Genomic DNA, 16,517 nt, shown 5'->3' with positions numbered 1-16,517 from the left:
CCTCAGGAAGGGCTTTTATTAAAAAAAAACTTTCTTGAACTGTTTTAAAGTCAAGACCCTTTTTTATTTTGGCATTGACACGATCTGTCACATCAGGATTTTTCCAGGCCCAAGTCTTCAGTTTGAAAGTCAAATTAAGCAACACCTGTTAGTCTTTGCAACTGGATGGTTGTTGGTCTCCAGTGACAAAGCCTTCCTGTTTTTTAAGTCCAAACAATCATGTCGGTCTGCTTGAGTGTTTAAACTTAGTGGAATGTCAGATCAGACATCGAATCAATTAATCAAATTGTACCGTATGAATAAGAATTTGGACACCATGAAATCCTTCAGAGGAGCTTTAAGATCAGTTTCATTCATCTCTATTCATCTTCCCTCTTCACAAGTCACCATAACTTCATTCACTAATTTCTGCTTATTCTTCTATGGGGGCCTCGGCCCATATGACCAAAGACCAACCATTCACACACTTATACCTACGGAAAATTTCTCCAAGATCGCAATTAACCTCTGTATGATTTTGGACTATTGGAGAAAACCGGAGTAAACCCACGCAACACATGGAGAACATACAAACTCCACAGAAACAGTTGCCTCACAGCAGACCGGGAAGCGAACCTACAACCTTCTTGCTGTGAGACGATCATGCTAAACTATATGTCATTAGACTTGAGGTCAACTTTTAGACCACCTCAGCCAAGACCAATGCAGTACTGAGGCTAGAAAGAGTTGAGACCAAGACAGAAAAACAAAACTCTTATATATAACTGTTTTCAACACATAACCTTTATTAAGTTAACGATGAGGTATATGGACAATATGATGTGGATTTGTGTTTTTGACACTAGATCAGGGGAAGACCCAGTCCACAGACCATCAAGACCAAGGCAAGACCGAGACCATAACCCACGAGATTAAGACAAGCCTGAGATGTTAGACTACTAAGAAAAAGACAGAGACCATCGATAGCTGAGTCTGAGACCTACAACAAAATGACAGACACAGGACAAAAGACGGAGACAAGAGAGCATTGGGACAGATACAAGACCATAAGACAAGATCATAGACTGCAGTAAGCAGGACTAGATCAAGACCACAAAACAGTACAAGAACTGCTAGTTCTTACTGAGGCCTGCTTCCAGAAGAGGGTCGGGGTCCAAAACCCAACTGGCCACCAGAAGTTAATACTTGAGGAGACAGAATGCAGAGTGGGGAGTTTTTAATAATATTTTAATCTAAATATATTGGTTAAATAGGATTTATATAATGTTTTTGAATGTTTTGTTTTCCATCTTAACTATTTAATCAAAGATACTGTTTAAAAAAGATAACATTTGGTGTGATGATATTTATTCCCCTTGCTCTGCCTGCACTTGTAAAAAGTGGTCCGCAAATGGCCTGAGAGCCGCGAGTTTGTAAATGAACCTTAACCTAAACCAGACGCTGCATATGTGCATTTCAATTGACTACACCTCAAGACTACTGACCAGTCACCGAGCCAGTACTAGAACTAGGGTTACGATCTTTATGGTGTCATAACTTGACCTAGTTCCCGCAGCATCGAATCTCCGTGACCTTCAAATGGAACTCGGCGTCGAACATGATTCATGGTTACTGTAACATGACTTCAGTGCGTGCAGAACATCACGACCGTCTGAGATATTCTCTGCGGATGTTGCAGCACATCAAAGATTGAACAGCTGCCGTCACACTTTGACTCACATTTTTAATTTGCTGACAATCAAGAGCTGATTTGAAACATACGTTTTTAATCTGTTTCAACATCAAGAATAAGTAAGTAAGTAAGTAATTAAGTAATTTTTATTTGTATAGCGCTTTTCCAGACCAGGGTCACAAAGCGCTTAAACAATCAAAACAATATTCAATAAAGTATAAGTGATAGTTCTTCTTCTAACTCTTCTAAGAGCGATGGCATGATTCAGAATCCGCAGCTATGACCTCTGACCCTGCAGACCTTTCTTATGATCTCTCAATGTTTTATTCATGCATCTTTTTATTCATTAATATCACTGACCAGTTTTTTATGATGAGATTCCTGTGCTCAAAGTTTCATTGTTTGAGCAAACACACAGCACATCACAAGCCAGGAAGCCTCTGGATTTGCTCCTCTGAGGGACTAAGTAGTTTAAGGCTAATCTCGAGGAGGCCGATTGATTGGCCTCAGCAGCAAAGCAGCATGTGCTGCTGTCATTATTTATTACCGGTGGAGATTAAGGGTAAATGCAAGAACATGCACAAGGGAGACGCAACACCCCATACCTTCTTCAGCAGCTCAGAGGCATCTCGCTGCTGCACACTTCTCTTTCAACCGAAGCACACATGTAACAATCTGAGGTCTGACTGTGTTCTGCCCTTGACTTCAGTCGTTTGTTTGTGCGAGTAATTGATTCCTCTTGCGCTGTAGAAGCTCACGTGTATTGTCTTGTTATTCACCGGCGTCTGTATTAAACCTGACAGTGTTTTCAGCCCGTGATAAATCATACAACAGGAGATAATGGCTCTCGCAAGATCATTTACAGTCACTGTCGGACCGGCCGAGCTATTAGTTGATTATTCCACGAGTCAATCATTTCATCCACAGTGTTGAGATGTTAGCGCAAATATTTTGTTGTCATCTGCCCGGTGAGAGAAAAAATGTTTTTGTTTAATGGAATTTTTCATTTTGCTGCTGCTTTGTTGCAAAAAAACCTTTAAGAAATAAATATTGAGGTCCAATCTAGATACTTACTTTAAAAACACAGGCCAGATTCACCTACTGTGTCAGAAGTTGCGAGATTCTCTGTACATTAATTATATTATTTAGCCAGGGAATGTAAAATAAGATCCTCATATCTAAATACTGAAAACTAATTTTCTATCTGTTGGTGTATTTCTCACATTTTCTTTAACTGGCTGCGGGTGTAGACCAGAGGTCATTTGATATTTCACGGTCCTCAATTTTTTGTCTTTTAGTTTTTACAGTATGAGTGAAGAAGGAGCGAGGGACTCCATTCATGTTCAATGACAGATGGTTAAGCAACAAGTTTATCGCATCAAATGTTATCGTTTATATAACTTTGATTATATAGTAAAGATGGAACAGAGAGTTCAAATAAAATGAGACTAAATTGAACCACAGTAGTGAAACCACATAAAACATTAAACAACAAAATATAAAATGAATAGCAGAAGCTAAGTTACCTAGACACCAACTTGTCAACAATCGTAATGAAATAATAAAACCCCTGAAGTGAAAGTGTTTGAAATGTTTCAAATTCCTCAGTTTGATTATTTGTGTCTGTTTAGACTTCTTACCATGTTATACATTTCAAAAAATGCTGTTGTAAATAATTCAAATAAATCATATATAGTAAAATATAATCATATTTATCATATGTTTTTAAACCATTCTACATCCATTTCAATAAAACAAGCCCAGGTGACTCACACTGAATTATAATGGTAATCAGTTAAGTTCCCTCATCTATGAAGATTATCTTTCAAGTGTATTCTTTGAACATGGACTCCTCTGCGACGCTGTAATCTGAAAAGCAAACCCACTAACATGTTGTGTACAAACAAGAGTATGCAGTGGAGTGATGTGCACTGTACAGGGGAGGAGAAGAGAGAGCGGTCACAGGCAGCTGAAACTCATTGAGATTCAGGTCATGCGCTCAGAGGTTCCCAGGGTGACTCGGCTACAGCGGAGAGCTGACAAAGAGAGCCGAGGAGGAGGGAGGAGAACCTGCTGCTACTGATTTACCTGCAAACTCACGCGCAAGTGTGTGACTGTGCATTCACTTCGCCCTCATAATCATGTCCTTCTGAAGATTTAATTTGAGAAATCTTATCATTAGTCGGACGTACAACAATCACTTAAAAAAAATAAAGACCCCCCACTGTGAGTTTCTTTTATTAATGACAAAGAAAAAGTGATGATCGGGCCGTTACAGCTGTCAGAATCGTTTCGTCACAGGTGTGCACTGTGTGACCCCCGGGAGGACAGCCATGAAAATAATGTACGCTGAATTCAATAGCAGTGGAGGTGCAGGGGGGTGGGGGGGGGGGCACCTTGTGCTGCTATATTGATTTTAACATGAGGAATAATGAAGTGCCGCTGATTACCCAACAGTCTGTTCTTCAGTTAGACGAGCGCTCAAAAGACAATGATCACACACCCATGGATAAATAGTACACACTAAATCATGTCCTGGGCTAATTTTCAGGATGGATAGAAAAGAAAAGGGCAACAGGGGCAAATACTAGCGCCGGAATTACCCCAAAGTTTGCCCTTTTTTTCCCTTCATCTCGCCCAAATCCCTATTTGAGCGCTTTAAATTCTCGACCCCATGCTGGCTCTTCTCCCTAACCCACCACTTGGTCGCGGGGGATTAATGTCAATCAGAGGAGGGGCGTGTCACCTCAAGTTAGGGATCTTAAGTCATCCAGAAATCTGTGAAACAAGTGTCACCAGACAGCACAATATTTCATTTAAAATCTCTGATCATGATTCTGTTAACTGGGTTTTTGTATATTTGTGTGCCCAGTAATGGGCTGATGACCTGCTCAGGGTGTCCCTCACATCTTGCCCTGAGTAGCTGGGATGGAGTCCATCTCCCCGAAGCTTCAACCTAAGATATATAGAAAATATGTGAAAAGTAATAGTCAAACAAAACTAATTAATAGATATATACTATCTATCTGTACTATACAACACAAATCCCATTTATTCCATGTACTCAATTTATGTGGTTTATTCTGAGAAGTATTTGTTGCACTGTGCAATAAAACACTGCTGCAATTTTCTCAAAAGTATCTTTTGTCAAGCTCCACTGTATAAATGATTGTTTTAATATGTATGTAGATTTGTTTATTTCTATGTCTATAGAACATTTTATGTAACACTCTAGAGAACATATATCAACCAATATTAAAACAAGTTTATTTGCTCAGAATTAGTAATATGGGTAGTTTAGAGTAAACTTGGGTCACTATTTTAGAGTGGAACATAGTCATGCTGAAAATGATAATAAAAACCTAACAATGGTTAATAATTCACAACTGTGTTGCTTACACACTAACGCTAATACACTGTTTTTTAATTGTATTAATTGACTAAAATGTTACTAAAAATGTATCTAGGCAGGTGCTGGTGACCTAATTAAAACAGGTAGTCAACCCAAAAGCGGGTCTTGCCTAAGCATGATTGTTAATAGGGTTTTGTAAACATTGTGATGCCTGCGTCTGCCATGTCTGAAATGTCTATTAATGGAATTTGTAATTATTATTATTTTAAAATGTTATATTAAGATGTTCTTATAGGAAAATGAAAAAAAACAAAAAAATAAACACTAAACTATTTGCTTTTTGGTGCAGTTGCTAGCATTTATGTTAGAACCTTCATGGTATCCCGACCCATTCCTTCTTCTACAAAACCCTTTCCCGACCATTAGTGTCATGGTTTCTGAATTAGCTCCTCAGTGTATCAAAGTGTGGAAAAGTGCAGAATCGATAGGTTAAATTAAGGGTTAATTAGGTGTTACAGCTCCGCGGCTCAGAGAACATCAGCCCGAACCCGGCAGCATGGGATTTATCATCCTTCTACAAAGGAGCAGATCAAAGAAGCATTAATGAGTTTAACCGTTTTTGTTAGATCCATGTCTTTCAGGACTTTCAAGTCAGATAAGCCATGGTTTGGAGTTTTCGATAACAGAAGAGCTAAACTCTACACTTAAGGCTGAAAAAGAAAGCATATTCTGAATGACATTGTTTTTCCGTTTAAGTTTAACACACATACTCTTCAACCGATCACTAGTAAGAGTTATTATATATCATAATATTATCATGGCCAGATATATTCTTGGTTGGCTTGATGTAGTCTGGGACCTAAAAATGAGTATTGAGGTGAATCTCAAAGTGTTTTATTATCTAGTGGGACATGAAAATGACTTTGGCCTTGTTCTTTTCAACACTCATTTTATCATCAATGTATTGTGTAGGAGAGTGTCAAAGCAGACTTTCCCATATCAGTTTAAGAAGGTGTCATTGTCTCAAAAACCGGGTCTCTATTGTGTCTTCCTACAAGACGGATGATGTCGTTGACTAAGGAAAGAGACCAACAGCACCAGAGAAATTCAATCTCAATTTGTTGGGATCACCAAATACCTGACCTCCATAGTGAGGTGCTCTTTGCAACTAGGGGGAGGTTCCCTGGAGAATCTGTCTGCTGACCAGGGAAGAGCTGTTGCTGTGGAGAAGAACGTCTCTTCACTTGAGAACCGACCCACCCTTTCAAATTATAAATTACTTTCTTATTCCTCTTTTATTCAAGTCTTTCTCAGGCCTTCTCCTTTTGGGTGTCCTAAATCAGAAGATGGATTTTGTTTAGAGCGAACTGATTCCTCTGGTGCGGCAGAAGCTGCACTTCAGTCACGAGAGTCTTCTTGACAGCTTGAACGAATGGAATCTTAATGTGATGAATGAAAACAACTTGAGATAATGGTTGCAACAAGGAAGAGGATTCGATACAGTTACAATTGAATCCACAGCTTGTGTTGCCAGATGCCCATTATGCTGTGTTTTTCATTTATTAATTTAAATATAAATGTTTTCCTTTTTTAAATATAAATGTCTTCCTTTTCTCAAGTATTTACGCTGGCAATAACTGATAGAGAAACGGGTGAGTTTTAAAACCCAAATCAACCCAACTGAGCTTCAGGCTCTAATTCCATCATTAACTTCACCACTACTCCCTGACTTCATTCGACCAGACTGGAATCTCTTTGTTCCCCCTGCTTATCAGGAGCCTTGAGGCATTGGCAGTCTGACTCCCACCCGTGTCATCCCCCATTTTTACTCCCCCTCCTCCCCCCCAAGGAGATCTTTGGTATGCTTTGCCTGGATTTTGGTGGGTGAACTGGACCATACCAAATACTCCTGAAGGGGCAAGAGTGGTGGGAAATGGAATTCTCCTTAGTCCTGACCTTCCCGTGTTCCTCTCTGCTGTGACAGCGGTCTACTAACAAGAGTAGAAGTGGGAGGGGGCAAGGGTCGAGGCCTCGGTGAGACCCTCAAGTGGAAACAGGAGGAGACATGTGTGCAGACGTGGCTGTCATCTCAATTTGGGCTCCTTGTCTACGTCAAAGCATGTGTGTGTGTCTTGTTTTGACCAGAAACACTGATCAAAAGATGTATAAGCCGCCATCACATGGTGTAGCTCCTCGAACATTTTTAGGAATTAAATCATTTTAGTGTGTTCTTAAAATCATTTAGTTGCCAATCCTGAGCGGGGTCTTCTTTCCCTGCAACATTTCAAAGCACACAATAGAGGGACAAACAAATCTGAGGGAATTGAGTTCTTTATTGAAGTCATATTCAATACCGGATACTTTCAATAAGGTTATTGGTAGTTACCTAGACTCTGTCTGTCTGTAAGAGTTTTTACCGTCAAACTTGCGTCTGATCAGTGTTTTGATCGTTTAAGAAATCAATAAAAAAGTTTGTCTTTCTGAGCTTCACTACACTGGTGATGTTTATAAGGGCTGTGGTGATAAACATATGACTTAAGCTTGAATGTATTATTACACATTATAGAAAAGAAGAAAGTCTATTATTTGAGACGATTTAAACCTGAATAATTCTCAAATTATCTTGTGTATTTTATAATCCGCAGTTCTGCACAATACACACCGAAACTTGTTATTAATTTTGAAACGTTCTTAAAGACAAAAATTTAAAGCCTTTAAGACTTGAATATTTCTCTGGTTCCCCTCTCTCTTATTATTTATTGAAGCAAAACATGTTTTAAAATTAAATTATGATCTTGATTGAATAAGCACAAAACTGTTATTGTATTGAGTCAGTATGTTACTCTAAGTACATGTAAATTAAATGTTTAATTTCTGGCCGAGGTGATGAAAGGAGAACTAAATTATCTCTCTGTCTCTAGATATTAAACATAACATTGTTTATCTAACTCTCACACATTGTTCTGTTACAAACATAAAAGGTTACTGTAGAGCCGGTGATTCTAAGAGTAAAAACATGAAAAATAAAAGGTTCATTCAGTGTCTTTTGCAGCAGCAGGTTTATGGAAATAGAAAGTCAAACTGTGTAGTAAAAGTTGTTCACTTGGGAAATTATAGCTATGCTTTCAAACAATAAAGTAAATGTATTACATTTTAATAGATATGAATCAAACAACCGGATCAAATGGATGTTTTGTTGTACGTCTGCTTGTTCTTCGTTTCTCCCTATTACCGTGTCAGAAAACTCTCAGTAAATCTTTTCGACCGATCATTTGTCCCTGTTAGCACCAGTGACTCAGTCCTCTAGTGAAGTCAGACAATCTAGACTAGATAGTGATTTGTCTGGTTTCTTTGTGTACGTCGAGGTGTCACGTTGCCTTCGACTTGAGCTCCGTCACCAGCGCTGTTGTGTCAAGTGTTGACCTCTAACAGCTGTGTTTAATCACACAACAAGTTCCCATCAGCCTCGGTTGCATCTGTGACGGATGATTTACACGTCACCACGTTGCCGAAGCTCTGCTGTGCAACAGTAGAAGTGTAATCGGTGAATTTGTGTGTTTTATAAATGTATTTATTTTGGGCTCTTATCCCCCAGAGTCCCGGAGTATTCCCCCCTCATCATGTTGAAACAGCTGGTTCTCAGTGGAGGCTGCACTCAGCGCAGGAAGCGCAGGGCGGGCGTGCGTTTGTTTGAGCAAGATTACAGATTTTGGTGCGGAATAGTAAACCATCTGACTAATCTGGCTCGCCATAATCTTCCTCTCTTTAATAGAAGCTGACTTGGTTTATCCTCCTTTTTTTTGGCATGTTAAAACGTAGAGTCAGGTTGTTGGCAGCTCAAGGCCTTTTCTGCAAAAGTAGAGGATCTTTTTCCTGAAACGCTCTCAGACACAGTTCTGGCTCATTTGCTGAACCAGGGGGAGCGGCTAATACACACATTGACTTTCTCTCGCACGCTCGCTGGACCAAACCCATGTCACGAGGAAGCAGCCAGACAGAAATGTTGCTCTGTCTGCCTGACCAAGCATTTTTTTTGACATCATGTTGCTATCTCAATCTCTCTGAGGAGACACCAGTCTCAGTCTACGAAGTTGTCTTTCCGAATCAATATTTTATTTAAAAACAAATATAGTTATGGGTATATATTGTTCTGGTCACCTTGACCCTGAGATAACACAAGTGTTAACTAACACCAGTTCATAAAAATACATGGAAAATACATCTCACCGAAATGCTGAGTCAGCAGCAAGAACTTGAGACTGGTTTCATTGCAAGATGGTTTTGTTTCCATTTATTCATTTTTAATAGTTTACAGGCTTATTATTTGAGTAAACTTGACTTAAACAAACATCTTGACATGTCAAGGGTCACTAGCTAATGTTAGATATAATGTTTTAGAGATAATTTAGTCTTCTTTTTAAAAATATAACACATTTATAATCAACAATTATATAATTATATTTTTTCGGTTACATGTCTCAGTGACTGGTATTGGTTCCCAAACAGGGTATTGGGCACTACTGTCCTAACAGATAATTATATATATATATTGTATAACTTGAAATCTCATCTGTATTAAATAAATAATAATAATAATAATAATAATAATAATAATAATAATAATAATAATAATAATAATAATAATAATAATAATAATAATAATAATAATAACAAAGTTCTACCTTACCTTACCTTAAATATAAAAGCTAATCTGGGCATTTAAAACTTCTATTTCTGTGGTACTTGCTTGCAAAAAACAGAGTAAACGAGGTAGAAACTCTCCACAGAGATAAATCCAGTACAGTATAGAGACATAATATATGTTTATTTATGACCAAAGTGAAAAAAGTGAAGGAAAAAGACAAATTCAAAGGGCTGTTGATCAAAAAATGTTGAAGTATATGATAAAAACAAAGGTTTATCCAAGCTGTTGTTTTTTCATCTAAGATTTACTTAAAGGTTTTTTTTCCACCATCCAAACATCTGTAGCAGTGACGAGAGAACAGATTGTGTGGCAACAATTTTCTAGTCCCTCAGGTGTCCATAAAGTTTGATAGTAATCCTGTCATTTATCCGTGATTTAAATTCAGCAGTGTATTCCTAATGTCATCAGACTTTTTAATTTAACAGTATGATCGTGGGAATGTATTTTAAAATGTTTTCTGGTTTCAGCAAAAGGCCTCGGGGAAGATGCTGCTGGACCTGGTGTGTTCACACTTGAATCTCATCGAGGGAGATTACTTTGGTCTTGAGTTCCAGAACCAAAAGAAAATGATGGTGAGTTTAGAATCAGATTTGAAGACGTCAAGCATCAGAAGCAGAGATTTAATTTATTTTTCCACCTCCCAGGTTTGGTTGGACCATATCAAGCCCATTGTAAAGCAGCTTCGAAGTAAGTGCTGCTATCTAACTTTAGTAAACTAACATTATTATCATTCTTTAATTAACACGTCAACCACTGTGGTCTTATGATCAGGACCGAAGAACATAACCCTGAGGTTTGCTGTGAAGTTCTTTCCTCCTGATCACGCTCAGCTACTGGAGGAGCTAACCAGGTGAGCTAGTGTAGCTATTTCTGCTGTTATAATGCAAAAATGATTAATACTGATGAAACATTTCTGAAAACCTGTATCGTATAAACATGGTTTCAGCTGTTCTAGCTGACAGTTTAAATTAAAAATGTTTTACCAAAACAATAAAGCTCTAGATAAATATTAGCATCTGTAGCGCACTAGCATGCTACTTAGCAATAAAGCTGAACAACATTTAGTCTTTTTTTTAACTGTAAAATATACTGAATTTTGAACAACAAAAACTTTAATGTTTTATAAATATATACAACAACGACTGATGATACCTGTTCATCTCAGTTTCATTAGCATTTAAGGAAAAATAACATATAGTTAACATGATTATTATGACTTGTCTTTCTACTCAAATGTAATTAAGTAAGTAAGTAATTTGCTTTTCCAGACCAGGGTCACAAAGTGCTTAAACAATCAAAACAATACTCACTAAAATATATACTTTAAAGGTCAAGATATATCTTCCAAAGCAAATGTGTTCATTTTATTCGTCTCATTGTCAAGATTTTAAGTGCGACCGCTAATAACATCTCAACGTCTTGTCCAGGTACCTGTTCGCGCTGCAGGTCAAGCAAGATCTCTCCTTAGGTCGACTCATATGCAACGACAGCAGTGCGGCGCTGATGGTGTCACACATTATGCAATGTAAGTATTTGTACTCTGGATTCATCAAAGTAAATGAAAGATAACAAATAGGCTCATAAGTTGACCTTTGCCTTTTCAAAGAAGCTCTCCTTAAGTCTTCATTTTTCTAGATTGTATTTTTTTTAAGTATGATGTAATAAGTAAGAGAAAAAAAGTGTTTTTTAAAAAAAAAAAAAATCCAAAATAAGAAGGACTGTAGTAATATTTGCCGTAATATATGTTTAGAGGAAGACAACACGATTCACTACGACTCACTACGACTCACTACGACTCACTACGACTCACTACGACTCACTACGACTCACTACGACTCACTACGGCTCTATTGACTTTCTCTTCAAACTTTTTCAGCCGAGATCGGGGACTTCGAAGGGAGTCACTGCCGGTCACACCTTCTCAACAACAACTACATCCCTGAGCAAATGCCACTGATCGACAAGATCATGGAGTTTCACTCGAACCATACGTAAGCTCACCTCAACAAGACATTTTACTCCAGTTACATCCAGTTTGGTTTGAACATTTTTGAATATTGACTTACAAATGTCACAAGGACATGCAAGTCTACAGATAAAGTAAAGCTTTGCTAACTCTTGTTCTAGCTGGTGTGTGCCAGAGCTGGACACTTGGGTGGCTAAAACATAAAAGCAGCTCAATTAGACACGGCTGCTTCCACACAAACCCTCCCTCCCACATGGCTCGTCCCTGAAGGAAGTAAAAACTGATAACTCAAAGTGCAGCTCGGCTGGCAGTGCCCCGCTCTTATTAATCGTCACACACAGGAAACAGGTTAACGCGCCAGTGATAAGAGGAGAAAGTTATTCACTCTGTCACGGCCTTCTAAACAGCTCTGAAGGGAGATTTGAGATTTCCCTCATTAGTGGAAGAAGAAGCTGCAGGGTTAAAGCACTTTTTAAAAGATAAAAACAGGCCTTCTTTGCTTTTTATTTTATTTTATGTCTGTATCATTGTTTTAGATGCAAAACAGTTAATTGAAATTTTAAATATCTGAAGTTATTCAACATCAGTGAAGTTTTTAAAAGTGTAATTATGGTTTTCATTTAAAAAAAGAAGGTATTTTCAAATTTATAACATGGTACAGACATGTATAAAAAGTGCAATTTGCACTATGTACATTTTTTCCAATGAATTTGAACTATTTGACATGTTTACAAAAAGAAACTTTCACTCCTCGCCTTTCATTAATCACTTGTTGACAAGTCAGTGTCCAGGTGTTTTTAGGTGCTGTGGTAGAACTTGAAACATTCATGCATGTTTAACGTATGTCGTTTTATGAATAGTTTAGCTAGAGACTGAAAAATGTGTTAACTCTGATGCCAAAAGAAGGTTGCTGGTTTGCTTTCAGCTTGAGGCAGCATTTGCCCTTTCTCTGTGGAGTTTGTATGTACATTGGTTTGCACCAGGCACTCCTGTCGAAAAACATAGTCAGTTGGACACTCTAAATTGCGTTAATACTTCTTTAGCTCTTTCGTTCCCTGCAAAGGTTGTCCCCTGCCTCTCTCCCTATATAGCTGGGATAGGATACAGACTCTGTGACCCCAATAAGGGACACAATTCTCTCCAAAGAACCTTAAATGAAATATCTTTCTGACTAATTTTCTAATTCAATAATCACTAAGTTATTGAAGGTTAAATTACTTTATGTCTCACTCTCATGTCAGAGGCCAAACACCAGCAGAGTCGGACTACCACTTACTAGAAGTTGCACGTAGGCTTGAGATGTACGGGATTCGGCTGCATCCTGCGAAGGACAGGGAAGGCTCCAAGCTTAGTCTGGCGGTGGCCCACACCGGGGTCTTGGTCCTTCAGGTGAGTCAAACCGACGTGTGACCTGAAGTCAGCAGTGAGAGTCTTCAACAAATCTGTTTTCCGTGCAGGGACACACACGGATAAACGCCTTCAACTGGTCAAAAGTACGAAAACTGAGCTTCAAGAGGAAACGATTTCTCATCAAGCTGAGGCCTGATTTAAACGTAAGTAGTAGCGGAGAGTTTTGACCAAACCTCTGGGTGTAAATCTGTGGTGCTCCACAGAGCTCCTATCAAGACACTCTGGAGTTCCTGATGGCCAGCAGGGACTGTTGTAAAATCTTCTGGAAGATCTGCGTGGAGTATCACGCCTTCTTTCGCCTTTTTGAGGAGCCTAAACCCAAACCTAAGCCGGTCCTCTTCACACGTGGCTCATCTTTCAGATTCAGGTACAGAGAGAGTCACTCAGAGTAGCTTCTGATGATGTCATAACCTTCTCCCTCGTCCCTGCAGCGGCCGCACACAGAAACAAGTCATCGACTATGTGAAGGAGTCAGAGTTTAAGAAAATCCCGTTTGATAGGTAGGAGAAAAAAGCCCTGACCTAGTCTTTAACTGATGTGTTGAACCTCATTGTTATCTCGTGTTCTAGGAAACACAGTCGGGTTCAACTCAGCAGTCGGATACAGCAGAATGTACGACTATCGCCTTTACCATCACCTCATCACCAGGAAGTGACAACAAAGGTGAGTTTTCGTGTTGCACTACGCCTGTGATAGTTTGGTAGCTTTTTATAAACGTGTTTAATTGTGTTGTCTTGACAGGATCACAACTTTATTAACACTACTATTCAAAAAAACGAAATCCTTTCAGGAACTAAAACTTTTTTGTGCACACTTTGACAGCAAGAACAAGGGACTGAATACAAACAAAAAATGATTAATTCCATCTAAAAAAATGGGATAATAAAGTTGATAATCTGCGGATAAATCGTGAGTTGGTAGTAACACAAGATACATGTAAAGAAAATGTGTGTCACTTGAGGTCTTCCAACATCTTAATAGTTGGTTATGTGTATAATACCTCTTCACATGATGTGACAGTGACGTCACCAGTCACCTTCTTCTGCCTGTGGGAACATAAACTCAAAAGGTTTGGAAATAAATAGGGATTCTCTTAGAGCCACTGACACACAAACGTAAATATTAGCTTTTGGATTCTAACCCAGGTGTCACCTTTTTTATAAGAGTAATTAAACAAAATCATCTCATAATTATTGCAACTGTCACTTTTACCCACTAGCTAGTATAGCGTTCAATTTAAATTGGCCTAAAAATAATTTGTAGCAGGCAAAAAAAAAATTTTATTCAAATTTCTAATCTGTTTTACCCTTTAGACTTTCATATCATGTAATAAAAACTGCTTGTAATTATGTTTAATGAGATGTTTTATTGTTTTAACCAATATCTTGGTTCTATTTTGATTTATTTTCTTTTACCGTGAAGTCCTTTGAGATGTAAAGGGCGCAACAAATAATACATTTTATTATTATTATTTAGATCCTTTTAAATACATTTTGGTATTTTTAAAAGCTCCTGAAATGAACAGAATCGGCTCTCTTTGACCAAGTTTAACCAAATCTCTAATTTTCTCTTTGACCTCAGAGTGGAGTTCCCGGGAGCAGAGTCGACTCTCCTTCGAGGCACCATTGGACGGAGTCGGCGCTTGTGAGCTCGGAAGATCAGAACCTGTCGCGGAGGCTGAGCCCCCCTCCCCAGAGAAACGGCCACGAGGACAGAGCAGGATCAGAAGACCTGAGAGGCTCCACGCGGCCGGAACATCTGACCACAGGTTCATCCTCGCGGGCCGCTCACAGCAGCAGCTCTTCTATCACTCATGTTGATTACAGAGACGTAGGAAGTGACTACGACAAGGATCTGCCTCGAAGGCCCGGTCATGGCTTCAGAGAAGAGTCTGTTCTACAGTATCAGTCTGGTTACGGGAGCCTGAATGGCCCTAAATATGTCCACCAGGAGAACTTAATGGGTCGAGGGCCACTCAGGGAGCCGTCGAGAATGTATAACACCATTAGCCATGAGATAGATGCGTCCAGTCGAAGGTCTCAGCAGGGCATGATGGCCGATGCTAACATGTATAGCAGAGAAACTCCTAGCCTAGCTCCCATGATGCATTTGATGGGCTCACCTGGCCCTGAGATGAACACATACCATCAGCCAGTGTTGTACAATCATGCTGAGCAGAATGGCTTCAGCTCCAATCTGCCTCTCCCAGACGAGGGTCGGTCCTCTCCGGCACCGAGTCGCTCGCACAAGTTACAGAAGCTGCACAGAATGAAACAGCATTACGACTTAGATCCCGGACACGACTCTCGCCCGGTGCTGTCCCGGGCTGAACGTATGGCCGCGCTGGAAAGGCGCATGATGGCCAACGGTCTCTCTGCCCCGGGCAGGAGCAGAGCCGCCTCGGGGAAGAAACGCTCGGGGCAAGCCGGAGTCGTAATGAACGACGGCATCACCACGAGTGGCACAGAGTCCAGTGAGTCCGAGGTAGAGACCAGCAGGCCCAACTGTAGCAGCTCCCTCGGGCCCGATCATCCGGCCGAGCTTAAGTCTTCCTCGAAGATACCCAGAAGCAAGTTTTCATTCGGCAGCCTCCAGTTGGAGGACGAAGCAGATGAAGACGTAAACCACACTTTTAGTGACGAAGACTGTGGTCAGACTTTCAACTGTTGAAAGCCATCAGAAAATCTACAATGTGCCAAACTAGTTGAGGGTGGACATGACAGAATTACATTTGAGGGAAAGAGAGGTTGCAAACTGTTGCGCTACAGTATGGCTGCAGGGGCAGGCATCAACTTTTTGTACCAACTCCCTTCATGAAATTAGGGGGAAGGTCAAAAAGTATTCGAGCCAAGATTTTACGCCGACATATCAAGAAGAATTAATCTGACAGTGAGCTGACAGTTGAAGGATCTGGTGGACTCATAGAGGAGTCAAAATTCCTTCTTTGCACATTAGATAAAGCTAAAATTCTGTCTTTTTGATCAGCCATCTTGGTTTTCCACTAACTTTAAATCACCCACAGATAGAGCTCCGTTTTAAGATCAGCCGTTCACAGATACTCATTAAGAAGCTGTCAATTTGTAAACGAATCATGAGGTTGGAATTTATTTTTTCAGAGGAACCGTACGTCATAAGTTAACACACAGATACAATACATATCTTACTGACCTTTTATTAATTGAGGTCAAACAGCAGACCACTGGACCTTAGATGAATCTTCATCAAACCTGTAGTCATGTTTTAGGCACAATTTCAAAATAATATTCATATTCTCTTTTAATGAGCTTCCACACAAGGTACATTTTCATCTTGTGAATGTGTAAATACGTTAAAACAGGTTGACTTGAGAGAACATTTTTGCAATATTTATATTTTCACATGTTCATAAATGCCTTAAAATGAGGGAATATCT

The 16,517-nt window shown here is 39.4% G+C and overlaps 1 protein-coding gene across 1 annotated transcript in view; it reads left to right on the top strand.

Moving 5' to 3' along the window:
• LOC148068716 (FERM, ARHGEF and pleckstrin domain-containing protein 1-like) overlaps window positions 1-16,517 on the top strand; it is a 48,571-nt gene that overhangs the window by 19,733 nt on the left and 12,321 nt on the right. The window contains exons 3-13 of the mRNA XM_087804135.1: window positions 10,197-10,301; window positions 10,374-10,416; window positions 10,501-10,579; window positions 11,157-11,254; window positions 11,606-11,720; window positions 12,937-13,084; window positions 13,153-13,248; window positions 13,309-13,472; window positions 13,537-13,605; window positions 13,675-13,768; window positions 14,687-14,873. Of these exons, the coding sequence (XP_087660261.1) occupies window positions 10,197-10,301; window positions 10,374-10,416; window positions 10,501-10,579; window positions 11,157-11,254; window positions 11,606-11,720; window positions 12,937-13,084; window positions 13,153-13,248; window positions 13,309-13,472; window positions 13,537-13,605; window positions 13,675-13,768; window positions 14,687-14,873 (1,198 nt within the window). The remainder of the gene's footprint in view (window positions 1-10,196; window positions 10,302-10,373; window positions 10,417-10,500; window positions 10,580-11,156; window positions 11,255-11,605; window positions 11,721-12,936; window positions 13,085-13,152; window positions 13,249-13,308; window positions 13,473-13,536; window positions 13,606-13,674; window positions 13,769-14,686; window positions 14,874-16,517) is intronic.

The sequence above is a fragment of the Callionymus lyra genome, chromosome 12 (assembly GCF_982586985.1).
Source record: "Callionymus lyra chromosome 12, fCalLyr1.hap1.1, whole genome shotgun sequence".
Lineage (NCBI taxonomy): Eukaryota > Metazoa > Chordata > Actinopteri > Syngnathiformes > Callionymidae > Callionymus > Callionymus lyra.
The sequence above is the reverse complement of the archived record's forward strand: the minus strand, read 5'-3'. Positions and strand labels throughout refer to the sequence as shown.